Source organism: Somniosus microcephalus, chromosome 8 (genome assembly GCF_052327205.1).
Source record: "Somniosus microcephalus isolate GS21.2 chromosome 8, FLI_Smic_1.0, whole genome shotgun sequence".
In the NCBI taxonomy this organism is placed as follows: domain Eukaryota; kingdom Metazoa; phylum Chordata; class Chondrichthyes; order Squaliformes; family Somniosidae; genus Somniosus; species Somniosus microcephalus.
In genome coordinates this window covers 73,220,153-73,239,402 of record NC_140994.1, presented here as the reverse complement: position 1 = coordinate 73,239,402, position 19,250 = coordinate 73,220,153, and the positions used below count along the sequence as shown (strand labels likewise).

Genomic DNA, 19,250 nt, shown 5'->3' with positions numbered 1-19,250 from the left:
GCTCTGGATCTTCTAATTGGATTCTAAACTTCTCATCATGGTTATAAAGGGTAGCCCTGGTCCCCCTACAGTCATCTGCCCATTGCCGTAGAACCTTCAAATAATGCAGATAAGATGGACTGCTGCATAATTAAAGCATAAGGGCACTCGATGGATAAAAAGTGTTTATATTCAGGACCACATTTCTGTAGTCAGAAACCACCTGAACCTTTGGAGTGCTGCCACTTTCTGTTAATGTCTACATGTGGGTGAATGTGTAGATTCCTAATGGTCACATAGCTCCCATCTATACAACCATGGACTCTTGGGACTTTATTAGCTGCAACTTGTAATGCAGCAGCAATTATTAAGACTTCAGAAAAGTATCGCTGAGCAAACTAAAGGATTTAGCAAAAAGATATGAACACATGGGAGAAAGAAAATTATGCAAGATTCTCAGTGCAGAAGTAGATGAATGGCCACTGCCAAAAACCTGCCAACGCGAATTGAACCAGCCTTGTTTGATGAATTAGACCAAAGTAGGCCAGGCCCATTGAGCAGACATGTGACCACTTTATAGGGGACAGACGCATGCTGAGCATAGCCTTGTCCAACATTGTGAAATTCGGAATTTAACTATTGAAATACGGATTGAGCTTGCCTGTCTCCTTCCTGCCGCAAAATTTTGGCACCGCTATACGTGGGGCATGCCCGATTTTAGGACCTGCATGCGTCACCAGCAAGGCTCCGCACTGCTGGCAGAGGCTTATGAAATTGGGGCTCGTGTCCACAGCATTCTTCAGCTCACCACTTCTTCAACAGCTGACACTCTCAGTGCTCAGCAATGCAGATGGTCATTCCACTGTCAGTATCTGCATTGCTTGTATTTCACGGTGAGACGTAGGACAATGCTTTAACTAGCTCAAAGAGCAATTATAAATTCACAAGCTAATAGCCCAAATCCTGCTGCAGCATGGCATCTCACGGCGTGTACCATTAGCTAGAATTTTTCCAGCACCCTTCAACTCAAAAAACTTTTGTCCTGTAAGTTGCCGGAAGTGCGAGCTGATAACGGCATGGCGAGGGCAACGGGGCATCTGGGACCTTAGTAAACAACGGAATCAACAGTGCATCACCCTAACCATTGAGATTAATGATTGAAAAGTAAACAGAGCAGCAACAGAGAAAGAAGGTTAATTAGAGTCACATCAGGTACAGAAAGAGAAATAAAGAGAAGGATTAAGAGAGAGAGAAAAAAAAGAGACAGACAGGAAAAGTAAGAAAAAAATATAAAATCTTAAATTTTCAAAATCTGCAAGAACAATTTACTACCTGCAGGAATGAGACACCACGGTTTAATTTGTTCCCTTTCTGGGCTGGAGAGGTTGATTGGCATAGCATTAATAATTATCATGTTGTTTAAAGGGTACTTATGTTGTTAAGTATAAGCCCTGTCTTTCTGTGGCGACTTTAATTCGAGTTTAATGTGCAAATCCAGCACGTTCTTAAAAATAACAGGGCGGCTAAGGGGGAGATGCTGTTTGTGCAAAGCAAATGGCGGAGCAGTGTAAATCGATCACCAGGTTCTGGAAATTCGCAACTCATGGCGTATCTCTTCTTTGCCTGAACTTGCTGGTCGATTTGTGCACAAATAACAGCTTGCATCGTGAACTCACTGTTACTTTTCTAGCAAGATTTGGGTCATCGTTTTATCCTCTATAAGGCTTATTCGCCGGTCGGGTAACTCCAGTCTAGGAGCGGCACTCACAGGGAGCATGGATTAGGGACCCATGAGCCTGATTTTCCTTCCATTTGAATGAATCGATGAATGATTTCTCAACCAGCACTGCCAAGAGCACCCGATTGGTGAACCAGGTGTTACATTCTATTTAGGGCATTCCAATTTGATAGCCAAACCTTTACAGGACATTGGAGCAAATGACCTGATGTGACTTTGGGGAGTAACAAAAGCCTGCCTACATCACAACAGTGATTACACTTCAAAGGTACTTCATTGGCTGTAAAGCACTTTGAGACGTCCTGACTGAGGTAATGAAAGGCACAAGTCCTTTCTTCTTTGTCATCCACATCAATATTTAAGTGATAGTTTTTCAAATAAATAGTTTATTAAATAAATGATAAATCAGAGCACTCGATGGGTATTTGTACCATTAATACATTCCTACACTTGAAACAGATACTGCACTATAATACCAATTTTAATGGTCTGTGCTAAAATCTATGTAAGGGTATTTGCATTTGACTTTGAAACTAAATAAAAACTACAAAAGGGTCAAATGTTGTGAATATTCCAAACGTTCCTGTATACACTAAATTAATTAGATCAAAATGGACGTTAAAAATACATTTCTTGCTCAGGCATTGTATTAAAATGCCTTTTCTTCCTGCTGGCAAGCTTCAAAGGCAATAAAATGTGCATTGTAGCAGTCTCACTGAGTTGAAGGTCCGCTGAGTGTTATGATCTTGGTTTTGAGAATTTTTTTATAGCAGAAAAAATGCAGCTGCCGATATGAATCTGAATGAGATTTCTTTGAATTACATTTTGCATTGACACAGAATCGAGCAAAAATCAAAGTGTTATGCTGTTTTTAATCATTCTAACTATCTTAACACTAGAGAACTGGCACTGTGGGAATCTACAAAAGACCATGCTGATCGACTTCAGTTAGGATTACCATCTTGAGCAATGAGAAAGAAAAGCCTTAAAGCCCTAATGGAGGTAGTGAATCCCCTTTGCCTCGTGTGTGCAGCTCCCCGACTGCAAATCCACTGGCTCAACTGCTAATCTCTCCAATCAATGTATTTCAACAACATTCAGGGATTGTTTATTGCAATGTAGGTGGACCTTGGGAAAACCAATTGAATCAGGGATTCCACACACGCTGCACTTTCACCCATACATGGTACAGACACACTAGGCTACACACGCTATGCCACATGCACACACATTCAATGGCATTACCATCGCTGAATGCCCCACCATCAACATCCTGGGGGTCACCATTGACCAGAAACTTAACTGCATCAGCCACATAAATATTGTGGCAACAAGAGCAGGTCAGAGGCTGGGTATTCTGCAGCAAGTGTCTCACCTCCTGACACCGCTAAGCCTTTCCACTATCTACAAGGCACATAGAAACATAGAAACATAGAAGATAGGAGCAGGAGTAGGCCATTCGGCCCTTCGAGCCTGCTCCGCCATTCAATGAGATCATGGCTGATCATCCAAATTCAGTACCCTGTCCCTGCCTTCTCCCCATATCCCTTGATCCCTTTAGCCTTAAGAAATATATCCAACTCTTTCTTGAATATATTTAATGAACTGGCCTCCACCACCCTCTGTGGCATAGAATTCCACAGGTTCACCACTCTCTGGGTGAAGAAATTCCTCCTCATTTCAGTCCTAAATGGCTTACCCCTTATCCTTAGACTATGACCCCTGGTTCTGGACTCCCCGGCCATCAGAAACATCCTTCCTGCATCTAGTCTGTCCAGGCCTGACAAAATTTTATAGGTTTCGATGAGATCCCCTCTCAATCTTCTAAACTCCAGTGAGTATAAGCCCAATCGACACAATCTCTCCTCATACGTCATTCCTGCCATCCCAGGTATCAGTCTGGTGAATCTTCACTGCACTCCTTCCATGGCAAGAACGTCCTTCCTCAGGTAAGGCGACCAAAACTGCACACAATACTCAAGGTGTGGTCTCACCAAGGCCCTGTACAACTGTAGCAAGACATCCTTGTTCCTGTACTCGAACCCTCTTGCTACGAAGGCCAACATACCATTTGCCTTCTTAACCGCCTGCTGCAACTGCATGCTTACCTTCAGCGACTGGTGCACAAGAACACCCAGGTCTCTTTGCACTTCCCCTTCTCCCAATCTATTGCCATTCAAATAATAATCTGCCTTCCTGTTTTTGCCACCAAAGTGGATAACCTCACATTTATCCACATTATAGTGCATTTGCCATGCTTCTGCCCAATCACCCAACCTGTCCAAATCGTATTGGAGTTTCACGACATCCTCCTCACAGCTTACCCTCCCACCCAGCTTTGTGTCATCTGCAAATTTGGAGATATTACATCCAATTCCCTCGTCCAGATCATTAATATATATTGTGAACAGCTGGGGTCCTAGGACCGATCCTTGCGGTACCCCATTAGTCACTGCCTGCCACTCGGAAAACGACCCGTTTATTCCAACTCTTTGCTTTCTGTCCGCCAACCAGTTCTCTATCCAAGTCAATACCTTGCCCCCAATCCCATGTGCCTTAATTTTGCACGTTAATCTCTTATGTGGGACCTTATCAAAAGCCTTCTGAAAGTCCAAATACATCGCATCCACTGGTTCTCCCTTATCTATTTTACCAGTTACACCCTCAGAAAATTCCAGTAGATTAGTCAAGCATGATTTACCTTTTGTAAATCCATGTTGACTTTGTCCGATCGTGTCACTGCTTTCCAAGTGCTCTGCTATTACATCTTTTATAATAGACTCTAGCATTTCCCCCACTACCGATGTCAGGCTTACCGGTCTATAATTCCCCGCTTTTTCTCTACCACCTTTTTTGAATAGTCGGGTAACATTAGCTTCCCTCCAATCCATGGGTACTGTTCCAGAATTTATCGAGTTCTGGAAGATGACCAGCAATACATCTACTATTTCTAGGGCCACTTCCTTAACTACCCTGGGATGTAGATTATCAGGGCCTGGGGATTTATCGGCCTTCAGTCCCATCAATTTTCCTAACACCATTTCCCTACAAATACTGATTTCTTTCAGTTCAACCCTTTCATCAGACCCTATGTTCCCCGACATCTCTGGGAGGTTATTTGTGTCCTCCTTTGTGAAGACAGAACCAAAGTATGTATTTAGTTGGTCTGCCATGTCTTTCTTTCCCATTATAAAGTAAGGAGTGTGATGGAATACTCTCCATTTGCCTGGATGAGTGCAGCTGCAACAACACTCAAGAAGCTCGACACCATCCAGGACAAAGCAGCCCATTTGATTGGCACCCCAACCACCACCTTAAACATTCACTCCCTCCACCACTGGCGTACCGTGGCTGCAGTGTGTACCATCTACAAGATACACTGCAGCAACTCGCCAAGGCTTCTTCAGCAGCACCTCCCAAACCCGCGACCTCTTCCACCTAGAAGGACAAGGGCAACAGGCACAGGGGACCACCACCACCTCCAAGTTCCCCTCCAAGTCACACATCATCCTGACTTAGAAGTATATCGCCGATCCTTCATCGTCGCTGGGTCAAAATCCTGGAACTCCCTACCTAACAGCACTGTGGGAGTACCTTCACCACACGGACTGCAGCGGTTCAAGAAGGCAGCTCACCACCACCTTCTCAAGGGCAACTAGGGATGGGCAATAAATGCTGGCCTTGCCAGTGACGCCCACATCCCATGAACGAATAAAAAAACACACACACACACACACACAGAACAGGAAAACAGAAAAGGGCAAGGAATACAAATCAGTAGAAAAATATTATTTAAAAAAATCAAATTAATGTTAAACAGACTGGAAATCTGCAACTTTCTGCAGTCATTTGAGTACAAGCAGCAAGACAGATCCCAGAAGAATCATTGGTCTTTCACCCCAAATTTCTTCAGGCCTATATTTCCGTTGGCACCCAAGTCCCCTGTTGGATGGCGAGCAAAATAGACATGCAAATTAACTGGAATCCCCCTCGTTTGCATGTGGTGGGCGAGCTGTAAGCATGAAAGGTGCTTTGCCATTAGGGGTGGGAAATTGCGTGCTGCTGCAGGTTTATAAAGGCCTGTGTTAGTAACAGGAGGAGCAAAACATAGGAGCTGCACAAAGATGTCTGGGGACAGCCCAAAGGGACTGTGATAGTGCTTAGATTCCTGGAGATGACTATGGAGATCCTGATGGAGCAGGTTGAGGACCGGAGAAACAACCTCTTTCTTTTGGATGGTCAACGTGTCCTAAACAGAGTCCTAAGGTAGGAATCCTCAGTCATGCCTCCCATTCTTTCTACTTTGCCTCAAATAATCCCTACTTCACTTATCTCTGTTTGTCTTCTTCTTTCAATCCAAGCTAATTATTTAAACAATTCATCTAATTAAATACACTTAAACATTTATTCAACTGTTAATTGAATCACTTATGTTTACATCGTTAATTGTATAGCAATAAGTAAGGGGAAATGAGTCACGTGACTGGTCACATGACCCAGTTTTGAAAAGAGATCCTCAGAAGTTGATTGGGAGGTATGGGTGTAAAAGAGGTGTAGCATACACTTGCCCTTCAAACTACATCCTAATCCTTTATTTTAGGTCCTAGAGAACTTTCAACATGCATGCTATGCGTGATCAAGAGGCAGCATCACTCGTTCTTCCACTACAGGAAACTTTCTGGTATCCGGCACGGACGGGACCGACGTGGTGCCGGTTCATCAACAATTCTGGATAACTGAACGCTATAGTAAAAGATACGCAGCTCAGAGCTCCGTATAAAGCAACAAACCCTGTCAGCTTCAAAACAATCGGCACAAGTTGCAAGCGTCTCTGTAGCTTAGCAACAGCTTCAGCTACACCCTTGCACAGCAACAAATGGAGTAAAAAAGTAATAAAAGTAAAAAAAGTTACCTGAACCGACTCCTGAATTTTGCCGGTGGATAGAGCGTTCCGGTTATTTAGGGGCCGGTTAATCGAAAGTTTCCTGTACCAAGCACCAGATCAGAAATTGCCATCCTGAGCGACTCAGTGACTTGGTGGTGGGGGGGAGGGCGGTAGCTGTATCAGGTGAAGCAGCAAGCACAAATGAGCAGGTAGCAGTAACCAAAAAGGCCAAGGGATGAATTTTCAGGAGGGCCATCATTTGTCATAGATACGCTGAAGAAGCAAGTGATGAGAGATGAATAGTTGATTCTTTTAGCAGTTGCTGCTTGTGATATTAAGGACTATTGATTCTAGCTGGCACAAATTCATCCGTTGAAACATTCTTCAAACAACTCTGGTGGCAGACAAATGTTGGACCTCCTCCATGTTGGTAGGTCCTCTTTTCCCCCTCTCCAATAAAGCTGAAGGCCCTCCTTCAAAAGTAGCTCCACATACAGTCCTTGTTGTACAAAGTTATCTCGCTTACCACAATGTTAAGCACTCTGGACTATATTGGAGGACAGGTAGGTTGGTGAGGACTAGGTCAAGTAGGTTACCTCACCACCTGATGTCAGCCCAGTCTGGTAGCTATGTCTTTCAGGGCTCAGTCTGTGATGGTACTACCAAACCACTCTTAGTGGTGAACTCTGAATTCCTAATGAGTATTGCCCCACTTTCGGGTATAAATGAGGCAGTGAGATGAAGATAATTGACCTCAATATAATTATTTCCTAGTGTACAAGGCAAGTGACCTGAATGTAAACTTCTGTCACTTTATATTGTGTGTGTATGCATATATAGTGATTGATTAAACAATTCTGTATTAATCCTGAAAAAAACTCCTTTTTAAATTGTTGTGTATGTAAACAGACCTTCTTTGTATAATAAGCAGACCTTCTCTGTATAATATAAAATCTTGTAAGTTGTACAGCAAAAATAAAAATGTTTCCTATTAAAACTACATTGTGCAGGAGATACAATTTAAAGGAGAGCTTATTAAGGACTGCAATTACATTATTGTTTGCCTATTGCTGCAAATAATTGTTCAAACCCAGGCCTTGTGGAACAAATATTATTCTAATTTGAAGACAGTCAGAGGATTTGAGATTAGAGCTCTTAGAAAATCCGTTCTTCTTCCCCACCTTCTCAAACAAAATTCAGAAAGCCTAATTAATCGGTGTTTTCAAGGATGCACATCAGGTCCAACAAGAGAGCTACAAAATATATACTGCATATGAAACATGGCCGATCCAATTCCAATGGTTTGAGGAGAATGGTGTTAAATTCAGCCTGGAGCATTATATATCATAAAATTTTCCTAGGTCACATAACAAAAAATTAGTAGAGCTACACAATTATAATGGGAGCACACAGCAACACATTTTGCATTGAAGAGGAGCTTACTTTTCACTGTGGCAGTTCTGGTGCAGTTGTACAGAATGGCGAGTTCACCGAACACCTTGCCTGGTCCCATGGTGCACAGCTTGACTCCTTCTTTCGTCACTTCAACCTTGCCCTCTGGAAAAACGACAAAGCAAACACTGTTGTTTCCTGCTTTATCTTGACATGATTCAAGTATTTCCAATGAAAATGCAACAGATACAAGGGCAAATTTCCCAATTCTCCACTCCCAGTGCAAGCCGGGAATATATATTGCAAAATTGCAGATGCCCATCCTGTGATTCTCTGTCCATTCTCCTGCATCTGCAGGAGTGCAACATTGACCCTATATTCCATAGCCTCCAGATAGATCGTGTATATTACCATACATTGGTATACATTATATATGCAAATGTAGGCATTTATTGTATATAATTATACACATAAAAGCATATGCACATACCTGATATTTAGCTACATCTATTGAGTTATTGGAAACATACTGATAAAACTGCATAAAAATTCAGAACATGATTCCATAATTTTGTCATTTTTGACAAGAGCACAAAAGCTTTAAGGTTCCATGTACATGTATAATGATTCATTTGTCTCCATATCATTACAAAGCTATGTAAGCAAAATAGCACTCTTTTGATTATGGATGGCTCCTTAATTATTTCTGTTCAAACTTGTCTGTTGCAAATAGTCAAACAGCAGATAATGTGATGACCGCAGCAATCTGCAGCTCAAATTATTTGACATTCAAGTTTTAAAATTTGTGAAAGAATATTTTAACACCAATCAGATCAAACTGTCGTTGAATGAGATCACAGATAATTGGGCTAAATTTTAATCAGTCCTCACTGTCTATGGGGAAACTCACCAGCCAGCAGTGCATATCAGAGATTTTAATACCTGCAGCCTGTGATTTTCCAATCTATTCTGTCTACAAATCTTGGCCATTACATACCAGCGAGACTTTGAAAATTAACCCATTGGCCCTGATTTTAACTCCAGGGGGAATTCCCACTCAGGCGTGAATTAAAATTACAGTCGGCTCTCAATGATGACATCGGGCCGCAACATATATAGACGTAAAGAAGGACCCTGTTGGCTCCGGTCGCGTGTCCTTGCTGCCCGCTCAGGAGAGGAGGTTAAAAGTGCAGATGTTGCGCTCATGGTGGCTTTCGGACAGGTAAAAGCCAGGGAGATTTTAATTGCCCACCCCCCAGGTTTCTGCTGAGGGAGTAGGGTTAAAGTCGCCCCTGTGACACTGCACCTACACCAATCTGGTTTATTGCAGGAAATATATATTCTCTGTTCCTACACCATAAAACAACATTTGGATGAGATTAAAATTATGCAAATGGTTCTCCCTATTTTAGTAGATGAACTGTCTATTGGGTTATTGAGACATACAGAGCTGATGCAATGCAGGTTCGATCCCCAGCCTGTGCTGTATCAGCTGAAAGACAGTGATCGAGGACAAAGCAGCCCGCTTAATTGGCACCCCATCCATCACCTTAAACATTCACTCCCTCCACCACTGGCGTACCGTGGCTGCAGTGTGTACCATCTACAAGATGCACTGCAGCAACTCACCAAGGCTTCTTCAGCAGCACCTCCCAAACCCACGACCTCTTCCCCCTAGAAGGCCAAGGGCAGCAGGCGCATGGGAACACCACCACCTCCATGTTCCCCTCCAAGTCACACACCATCCTGACTATATCGCTGATCCTTCATCGTCGCTGGGTCAAAATCCTGGAACTCCCTCCCTAACAGCACTGTGGGAGTACCTTCACCACATGGACTGCAGTGGTTCAAGAAGGCGGCTCACCACCACCTTCTCAAGGGCAATTAGGGATGGGCAATAAATGCTGGCCTTGCCAGCGACGCCCACATCCCATGAACGAATAAAAAACAAAAAAAAAATCGGAGGGAAAAAATCAGCCCAAGGTTCTGAGTCACAATCCCGAACTAGTGACAAATACTGTAAAATGCGCAAGTGTGGATGTTGGATGGGGAGGGGGCTGCCATTTACCATCCGTATCTAAACAGGAAGAATGGCCTCTGTGTGGAGTACCAGAGGGCTTCTGGCAATTCTGGTGCCACACAACAAGATCAATCAGCAGAAGAGAAATTGAAGGGGAAAAAAAACAAATGAAGAAAAACTAAGAGATTTCTTGTGACCATTGCTCACCAATAGTCCAAGACTCGAGCTCAGCTTCTGCTGTTTACCAGAGTCCCACTACCGCCTAAACAGGGCAGCAATTCATCCATCACTGTAAAACAGCAAATATATTGAAGTAATAGATCACCAGGCAGACCTTACAAATACTGGGCCTCACTGATATAATGGGCCACAAATTTCATTCGGCCCATTTTTGGGTCTGAAGTGGAGTCCGTGCGGAACATGCTCCCCAACCAGGAGGCCCGAGGCCAGCCTGAAATTGGGCCTGGGTCCTCATTACTATCTTATGTCCAAGCTGCCAGCATCTGTCACACCTCCACAGACAACTCAACATTTTAAGCAAATGAATATTGTGCCGCTTCCTGTCACGGGAAGGTGGGGGGGGGGGGGGGGGGCGGGGTACTTTGGAGTCGGGAGAGCCTTCCTGCTCCTCCTGGTTCCACAGCAATGATTTTTACAATTTCTTTTTATCAACTTACCGGCCACCGAACAATCCTGAGCAGAGCAGGCTAGGTTGCCTTCCCTACAGGACTGCCCTGGAATCTCCAGGAATTACAGACTAATCTCCTGGTCTCTGCTGCGAACAGCCCGGGAGAAAAATCATAGGGGCATTAAAAACAAATTGTGTTTTTCATTTTCTCTGAACACTTTCATTTATTAGTTATCAAAAATATTGGAGATGGGGATAAACAATGGTTTAACTGGGCGAGGCGCTAGGTCATGTGATGAAACCTCCAGGTATACATTTCTGTCCAACCAGAGTTGGAAACCCTGGAAGAGGCCTGACACCTGATCCAATCATTATCCAAATTCAGCAAGGGAGCCAAGAACAGTCGTTAGGCCCCTCATTTACATATTTGTAAGGATCCTAATGTCTGTTTTAGGTGGCCGCCAGGGCAGTTTTCAGGTGTACTGTGGGTGTGGGACATTACTCCCTGAAATTGGTCTACATTGTGCCCATTTTATGCCCATAAAACGGGTGCAATGAGGTCCAATTGCTACCCCAATATTTGTAATACTGTTTACAAAACTTGATAATGTGCCAGCAATTTTGTTTTTTCTCTCCCAAAATCCTTAGGTGGCAGGTGACATGGTTTTGTGTATTAAAGTTATGAGCCACCAACAGCTGCAGCCTTCATTTAGGGTGGGGGCTGCAGGCAAAATGTGGCATTCAGCCGTTCCCTTCCAATTGCCCTCCCCCAATCACTTGTGATTCCCTATCCCCTTGAGTTCCCTACCCCTTCACCCTGCCAGTACCAATTCCTTTTCCCATCACCCCTCATTATCACGGCTCCTATCTCTTTCTCTTTGAACAACCCACTCACCCCCTGTATCCTTCTGCTTCCCTTCCTCCATGGTCACTAACCTCACAACTAATCCTTCACTCACTCTTTCCCCAAGCCCACCTGCTCTCTCCCAATGGTAGATGTTGAGAGAACAGAGGCCCCCTCACCCTGAACCAGTTTCTCACCCCCCCTACCGCACTTACCCTCCCTTCCTTTCTATTTCCCTCAATTTCTCTGAAGTTGAATTTTGAAAGCAATCAACTTAGAGTGCGGAAGAACACAACCCGTGTGCCCTTCTCTCTTTCACTCGTGCTCTGTTTCACAAGTGTATGCATTTAGCATTGATCTTTGCTAACTCTCAGATAGAGATAATTAGTTGGCTTCATGATTTAATTGTTAATTTTTGGAAATTGTAGTACCAAAAATGAAGAAAGCACCCACTTTGCCTCTCTGACCTCAGTGTCTATCTTGCCTCTCTCTTAGTCTAATAGAATTTTTAAAGCTTACAGAACACAAAATAAACACAACAGATAATCAGAAGTGTCATTTTTTCTCTCTATTAAAAGACAACTAAGTAGATAAATGTACCATGTTACTGTGAAAGATGTAATTTTTAACTTTGCTTAAATAGTGGATGACAGCATTTTCAGGAAACATTTTGAGCAATCTTTGGGAACCTTGTGACTAGATTGTGCAATTACAGGGCGATATATTCTCACTATAAAATAGCAGCTAATGTGTACAATATAGCGTGACACCATTAACATTGAAGCAGTGCCACCTACAGGACTGCAGGTATAGAACCATAGTACAGCACAGAAGGAGGCCATTCGCCCATCAAGTTTGTGCGGCTCTTTTGAAATGCAATCCAGTTAGCCCCACTCTTTCTCCATATCCCTGCAATTTTTTCTCCTTCAAATATTTACCCAATTCCCTTTTGAAAGCTAATATTGAATCTGTATCCACCACCCTATCAGAAAGTGCATTCCAAAACCTAACCACTCGTTGTGTAAAAAAGTTTTTCCTCAAGTCACCTCTGGTTCTTTTGCCAATCACCTTAAATCTGTGCCCTCTCTACCAACCCTTCAGCCATTGGAAACAGTTTCTCTTTATTTACTCTATCTAAACCCTTCATGATTTTAAACACCTTGATCAAGCCTTCTCTGCTCCAAGGAGAACAACCCCAGCTTCTGCAGTCTATCCAAGTCACTGTAATCTCTCATCCCTGGAACCATTCTAGTAAATCTTCTCTGCACCCTCTCCAAAGCCTTCACATCCTTCCTAATGTGCGGTGCCCAGAACTGGACACTCCAGCTGGGGCTGAACTAGTATTTTATATAGGTTTAGCATAACTTCCTGGCTTTTGTACTCTATGGGCGCGATCTTGGCAGCCCTGGGGAGGCGGGTATGGAGGCGGGACTGCCGGGAAAATGGCAGAATCCCGCCCCCAACCCGCCTCCGTGCCATCTTGCCAAGAGGCAGGTACCCGACCCACGCCGGGTCCCGTCTCCTTGGAGGCGGGAAGGGGATTACAGCCACTTAACTGCCTGTTATCCCCATTTTAAGCACACAAGTGCGGGCTTCCCGAAGGCTGCGAACCCCGCCAGGGTCACCAAGGCGAGCAGTGGGTCTGCGGGGGTCGGAGGGGTGCAAAAGTGCGCTGTGAAGTTAAGTGATGGGTGCAAGTGTGGAGAGGTAAGTATGTGAGGTAAGTGGAAAGTGTTAGAAAAAGTTTATTTACCTTTGTTTCTTCCTGTAGGCTTCAGGAGTTGGGGATGCGGAGACTCTCACAACTCACCGGCAGAGATGACAGATGGCTGCTGCATTCTCCAATGCAATAACTGTCATAAATCTCATCATCGAGAAACTACCTATGAAATAACACTGGACGGCCAGCTGGTGGCGCCGTCTAAGGAGTATAAGTACTCGGGCGTGGGCCCCAGCTTGCCAGGGACATTTTGTAAGACAAGGAGCTAGTGGATACAACTAGACCTCCATGTTCTGAAACAAGTTGATTAAAGCCTTGCTTTATGCTCAAACCAAGTGCGTAGTGAGTTTTATTACGTCAATTTAATCAACTTGATATCGACTCCACGCTTTGGGTGATTTCGGGAACAGTCCAGCTATGACTCAAACCGTAGAAGGGAACTCAGACAAGTAATCGATCCATCATGGAGAAACTACTCAGCCCTTCCCGTCTCGACCTGGACCCGAATTCACTTACAGCTGCTAAGGTATGGAAACACTGGTATCGTACTTTCAGCAACTTCCTCAGGGTGTGTGGTGAAAATGTTCCTGATAAATTAGAAATACTTGCTAATTACGTATCCCCTCATGTGTTTGATTATATCGAAGACTGTGTAGACTATGATGCCGCTATCCAAATACTACAGCAGTTATATGTCAAGTCCCCAAATGAAATTTTTTCTCGGCATCTACTGGCCACAACTCGACAACAACCCAGGGAATCACTTGACGAATTCCTTCAGAAACTTTGCAGGCTCAGCAAGGATTGTAATCTTAAAGCTGTTACAGCTGAGCAGTACCAGGAGGAGTTAATTTGTGATTCCTTTATTAATGGGATTGCGTCTCCCTTCATACGTCAGCGTCTGTTGGAGAATAAAACCCTCAAGTTACAGGCTGCCTATGACCAGGCATGTTCTCTGGAATTAGCAAAGAGGAATGCAGACACCTATCTTTCACCACATGCATGGGCTGCTGCTATCTCTTTTAGTGACTCCTTCGATAGGCCTCGGGCGGAAGCCCTCATGGATGACGACTCCAACCCAGCTGATGACAACCCTACCCTAGAAACCTACACTGATGATGACCCCGCCCTAGCGGCATCTTGGCAATCTGGAAGTAAGTGTTTCTTCTGTGGAAGTGCGTTCCATTATAGGAAATTTTGTCCTGCTCGTAACATGACCTGCAATCATTGCAGCAAGAAAGGTCACTTTTCTAAGGTATGCCAGTCAAGAGCTGCTGTTAGTAAGAAAGGCCACTTTTCTAAGGTATACCGGTCGAGAGCTCCTGTTAGTTTTGCAGCTACTACCTATAAAACTGCTCCTCCCCCAAGAGCCACTACTAAGGTTACAGCTGTCAAGGGTAAAATTGCCCCTCCTCCCATCACAACTGTTTTTCCCCAAAGTTTTTCCCATGCAGCCACGAAGGTTTCGGTAAATGGACACATTTTGAGTGCACTAATTGACTCATGCAGCTCTGACAGCTTCATTAGTGAGCGGGTTGTCAGTAAGTTAAAACTGCGTATTTACCCCTCGGACAGGGAAATTGCAATGGCTCTGACGACACTGACCACCAATTCTTCCAGCTCTCGTCTTGTCGACCTTATTCTCAATGGCCGCACTTATTTCTCCACCCGGCTCGGGGTGCTCAAGAACCTATGCAGTGATGTGCTCCTGGGACAGGATTTCCAGAAACAACACAAAAGACTCACTTTCGAGTTTGGAGGGTCAAAGTTGGAGCTTACTATTTCCAAAGTACCGTTTTGTGCGCTTTCGGCAGCTTCGCTCGACGAGCCCTCCTTGTTTGCCAATCTTTCCCCCCGATGTAAGCCCATAGTCACTAAATCACGATGTTTCAGCCAAGATGATCGAGCCTTTATTGAGGCAGAAATCTCTCGCCTTCTAGCTGACAGTATCATTGAGCCATGTTCATCTTCCTGGCGGGCTCAAGTCGTCATTGTTAAAAATCCACTGAAGCACCACAAGAAACGTCTTTGCATCGATTACTCGCAAACTATTAACCAGTATACTGACCTGGACGCCTACCCACTACCACGCATCGATGACAGCTGTGAAATCAGTACCATCAGTCAACATCCTTGGCTACTGGGTGGGCAACGGTGTCATCAAACTGGATCCGGAGCGATTTCGTCCGCTTCAGGAGCTCCCTCCCCCTACGAATCTCGGCTCTCTTCGTCGGGCACTCGGCATGTTCGCCTATTATGCGAAATGGATACCCCACTTCTCTGACAAGATCCAGCCCCTGCTTTAAGCAAAGTAATTTCCATTGGAGGCAATGGCTATTTCAGCTTTCAACCTCCTCAAGCGACAACTGGAAAAAGCCACACTTTGCTCCATTGATGAAAATCTTCCTTTCGTGGTCGAGTGCGATGCATCGGATGTGGCGATCTCTGCTACCTTGAATCAAGGTGGTCGACCCTTTGCATTTCTGTCCAGAACTTTGCAGGGTAGTGAGCTCCATTATCCTCCTGTCGAGAAGGAGGCTATGGTCATCATCAAAGCAGTACGTAAATGGAGTTATTTTCTCGCTCGTCGCCATTTCACACTTATAACCGATCAGCGCTCTGTGGCCTTTATGCTGGATAACTGGAAACGCACTAAGATCAAGAATAACAAAATACAACTCTGGAGGATGGAATTGGCTGCCTTTGGATACACCATACATTATCGACCCAGCAAAGAGAATGTGGCCCCGGATACCCTCACAGGGGCATTCTGCTCTTCTATGTCAACTTCGACTCTGGCGGATCTTCATACTGACTTATGCCATCCTGGCGTTACCCATATGTTGCACTTTGTGCGATCTAAAAATCTCCCATTTTCTACGGAAGATGTGAAAAGAACGTGCTCCTCCTGTAAAATTTGTGCGGAGCTAAAACCACAATTCTTCCGTCCATCAGATGGCTCGCTCATACACGCTATGCAGCCTATGCAGCGACTCAGCATTGACTTTAAAGGGCCATTGCCTTCCTCAACGCGGAACACCTACTTACTGACTATGGTGGACGAATATTCACGCTTTCCCTTTGCTTTCCTCTGTCGCAATATGCTTACTTCCACAGTGATCAAATGCCTTGATCAAGTCTTTTCCCTTTGCGGTACGGCCAATTTCATCCACTCTGATCGGGGTCCCTCCTTCATGTCAAGCGAACTCAAAAGTTATCTCTCCCAACGGGGAATCGCCACAAGTAAAACAACACCGTACCATCCCATCAGTAATGGACAGGTTGAGAGATACAATGCTATCATTTGGAATGCTGTTCGTCTTGCGCTGAGGTCACGCAACCTACCAGACCAGCAGTGGGAAACTATGCTCCCTGATGTGTTGCATTCCATCAGGTCTCTCCTTTCTACTTCTACCAATGTCACACCTCACGAGCGATTCTTCAGCTTCCAACGTCGCTCCACCCATGGGACGTCTCTACTGTCATGGTTGGCAGCTCCTGGCCCCATGCTGCTCCGAAGATTTGTCCGATCGTCGAAAACCGATCCTCTAGTCGACGAGGTAGAACTTGCAGACGTCAACCCCATGTACGCCCATGTGCGGTACCCGGATGGCCGGGAGTCCACCGCTTTGCTCCGGGACCTGGCTCCCTGTCCGGCTGGTTCCGCGGGCCCGACTGATGGAGGGACCCGCGGGGTTGAGGCCGACACTCTGCGCTCTTCGAGGATGACGCCCTACCTGGGACATCGAGGGATCTGCCGGCTGCCCTGCTGGATCCGCTCGGGGAGCTGAGCGCTCCCCGTGGGATGGCCACCCCGGGCCAGGACGCCGGTCAATCTCCGGCTAACCAATGGGACGAAGCCAGTTCTGCACCTGTGGGGACCCACACCTGGAGTCACGATCTCCCCAGCCTCCCTTGGGTCGATCAGAGCAACACAGGCCCTGTCGATCTACCGGCACAGGTCAAGCGGCCCAGGGACCAAGACGTCCGGGGAGATGTGCCTTCTGGCCATAAACAAAAATCTAAAAGACTGCGGCTATTCGTGGTCCGCCTAATCCGTTAAAAGGAAGTCGTCGGACTTCCAAATCTTTTAGGCAGGAAGAATGCCATAAATCTCATCATCGAGAAACTACCTATGAAATAACACTGGATGGCCAGCTGGTGGCGCCGTCCAAGGAGTATAAATACTCGGGCGTGGGCCCCAGCTTGTCAGGGACATTTTGTAAGACAAGGAGCTAGTGGATACAACTAGACTTCCATGTTCTGAAACAAGTTGATTAAAGCCTTGCTTTATGCTCAAACCAAGTGCGTAGTGAGTTTTATTACGTCAACAACCATCTAATTTCTGCTAAAGAAAGAGGTTTGATGAGTCTTGAATTTAAGAACTCATCAAACTACAGAGAATGTCAGTGTTTGACAGCTTCACAGAGCTGTCAAACGATGACAATTTGACAGATGAAACGTCATACGCTGACGTTCTCTAACCGGCTTCCCCTTAATTGGCCTGCTAAGCCTGGTCAATCAAGGTCAATCAAGGGAAAATAGTGTGGGTTAGCCAGAAGTCAATGGAGGCGGGACTAAAACTTGACAAGTGTTCCCCATTGGCAAAATCCAGCCCTATGCCTCTATTTATACAGCCCAGGATCCCATACGCTTTATTAACTGCTTTGTTACCCTGTCCTGCCACCTTCAAAGATTTATGCACAAACACCCCCAGGTCTCTCTCTTCTTGCACCCTCCTTTAAAATGGTACCATTTAGCTTGTATTGTCTCTCCTCATTCTTCCTACCAAAATGTATCACCTCACCCATTCCATCAGCCTGTCTAGGTCCTCTTGAAGTCTATTACTATCTTCCTCACTGGTTACTACACTTCCAAGTTTTGTGCCATCTGCAAATTTCAAAATTGTGCCCTGTAGCCCCGTGCCCCAGTCATTAATGTATATCAGAAACAGCAGTGGCCCTAGTGCTGAACCCTGGGGAACTCCACTGTATACCTGCCTTGAAAAACAGCCATTCACCAGTTTTCTATCCCTTAGCCAATTTTGTATCCAAGCTGCTCCTGCCCCTTTTATCCCATGGGCTTCAATTTTGCTAACAAGCCTAATATGTGGCACTTTATCAAACACCTTTTGAAAGTCCATATACACAACCTCAACTGCACTGCCCTCATCCACCCTTTCTGTTACCTCAACAAAAAACTCAATCAAATTAGTCAAACACGATTTGCCCTGAACAAATCTGTGCTGGCCTTCCTTTATTAATCCGTGCTTGTGCTAGTGGCTGTTAATTTTCCACTGGATTACTGGCTGTTAATTTTCTCCTGGTACTTGTAATTATTTTTCAACTAAACCTGTGCCCCATGTAAATTGAATTTAATACATATCTTCATGAGGAAGGAAAATAACAACTGAAAGTTTGAAAAAATTGTATGAGTAATTTGATTGGTTTGTTTTGTGGCAAGCGCTGGTTTCTGATTGGTAGCTTTGAAAGAAATAGGAGAGATTTTATTGGTGGGATGCTGGTTTAGGAGTTTTCGTTTTTCCTATCGGTGTTGGAATGAATCAGCACTTAACACATAGTGGTCACCTGAGATGACCAGATGCAAATGCAACAGTCACTTTGCATGTGTGACACTCTTAAGTATGATTGATACATAGAAACATAGAAGATAGGAGCAGGAGTAGGCCATTCGGCCCCTCGAGTGTGTTCCGCCATTTAATGAGATCATGGCTGATCATCCAAATTGAGTACCCTGTCCCTGCCTTCTCCCCATATCCCTTGATCCCCTTAGCCTTAAGAAATATATCTAACTCCTTCTTGAATATATTTAATGAATTGGCCTCAACTGCCTTATGTGGTAGAGAACTCCACAGGTTCACCACACTCTGGGTGAAGAAATTCCTCCTCATCTCAGTCCTAAATAGCTTACCCCTTATCCTTAGACTGTGACCCCTGGTTCTGGACTCCCCCGCCATTGGGAACATCCTTCCTGCATCTAGTCTGTCTAGTCCTGTTAGAATTTTACAAGTTTCAATGAGATCC

At 44.8% G+C, this 19,250-nt stretch overlaps 1 protein-coding gene across 2 annotated transcripts in view; it reads right to left on the bottom strand.

Moving 5' to 3' along the window:
* The window catches only part of prkg1b (protein kinase cGMP-dependent 1b), a 1,090,349-nt gene that overhangs the window by 643,362 nt on the left and 427,737 nt on the right, over positions 1 to 19,250 (bottom strand). For both annotated transcript variants that reach the window (XM_085994888.1, XM_085994889.1), the window contains exon 3: positions 8,046 to 8,159. In XM_085994888.1, the coding sequence (XP_085851014.1) occupies positions 8,046 to 8,159 (114 nt within the window). The remainder of the gene's footprint in view (positions 1 to 8,045; positions 8,160 to 19,250) is intronic.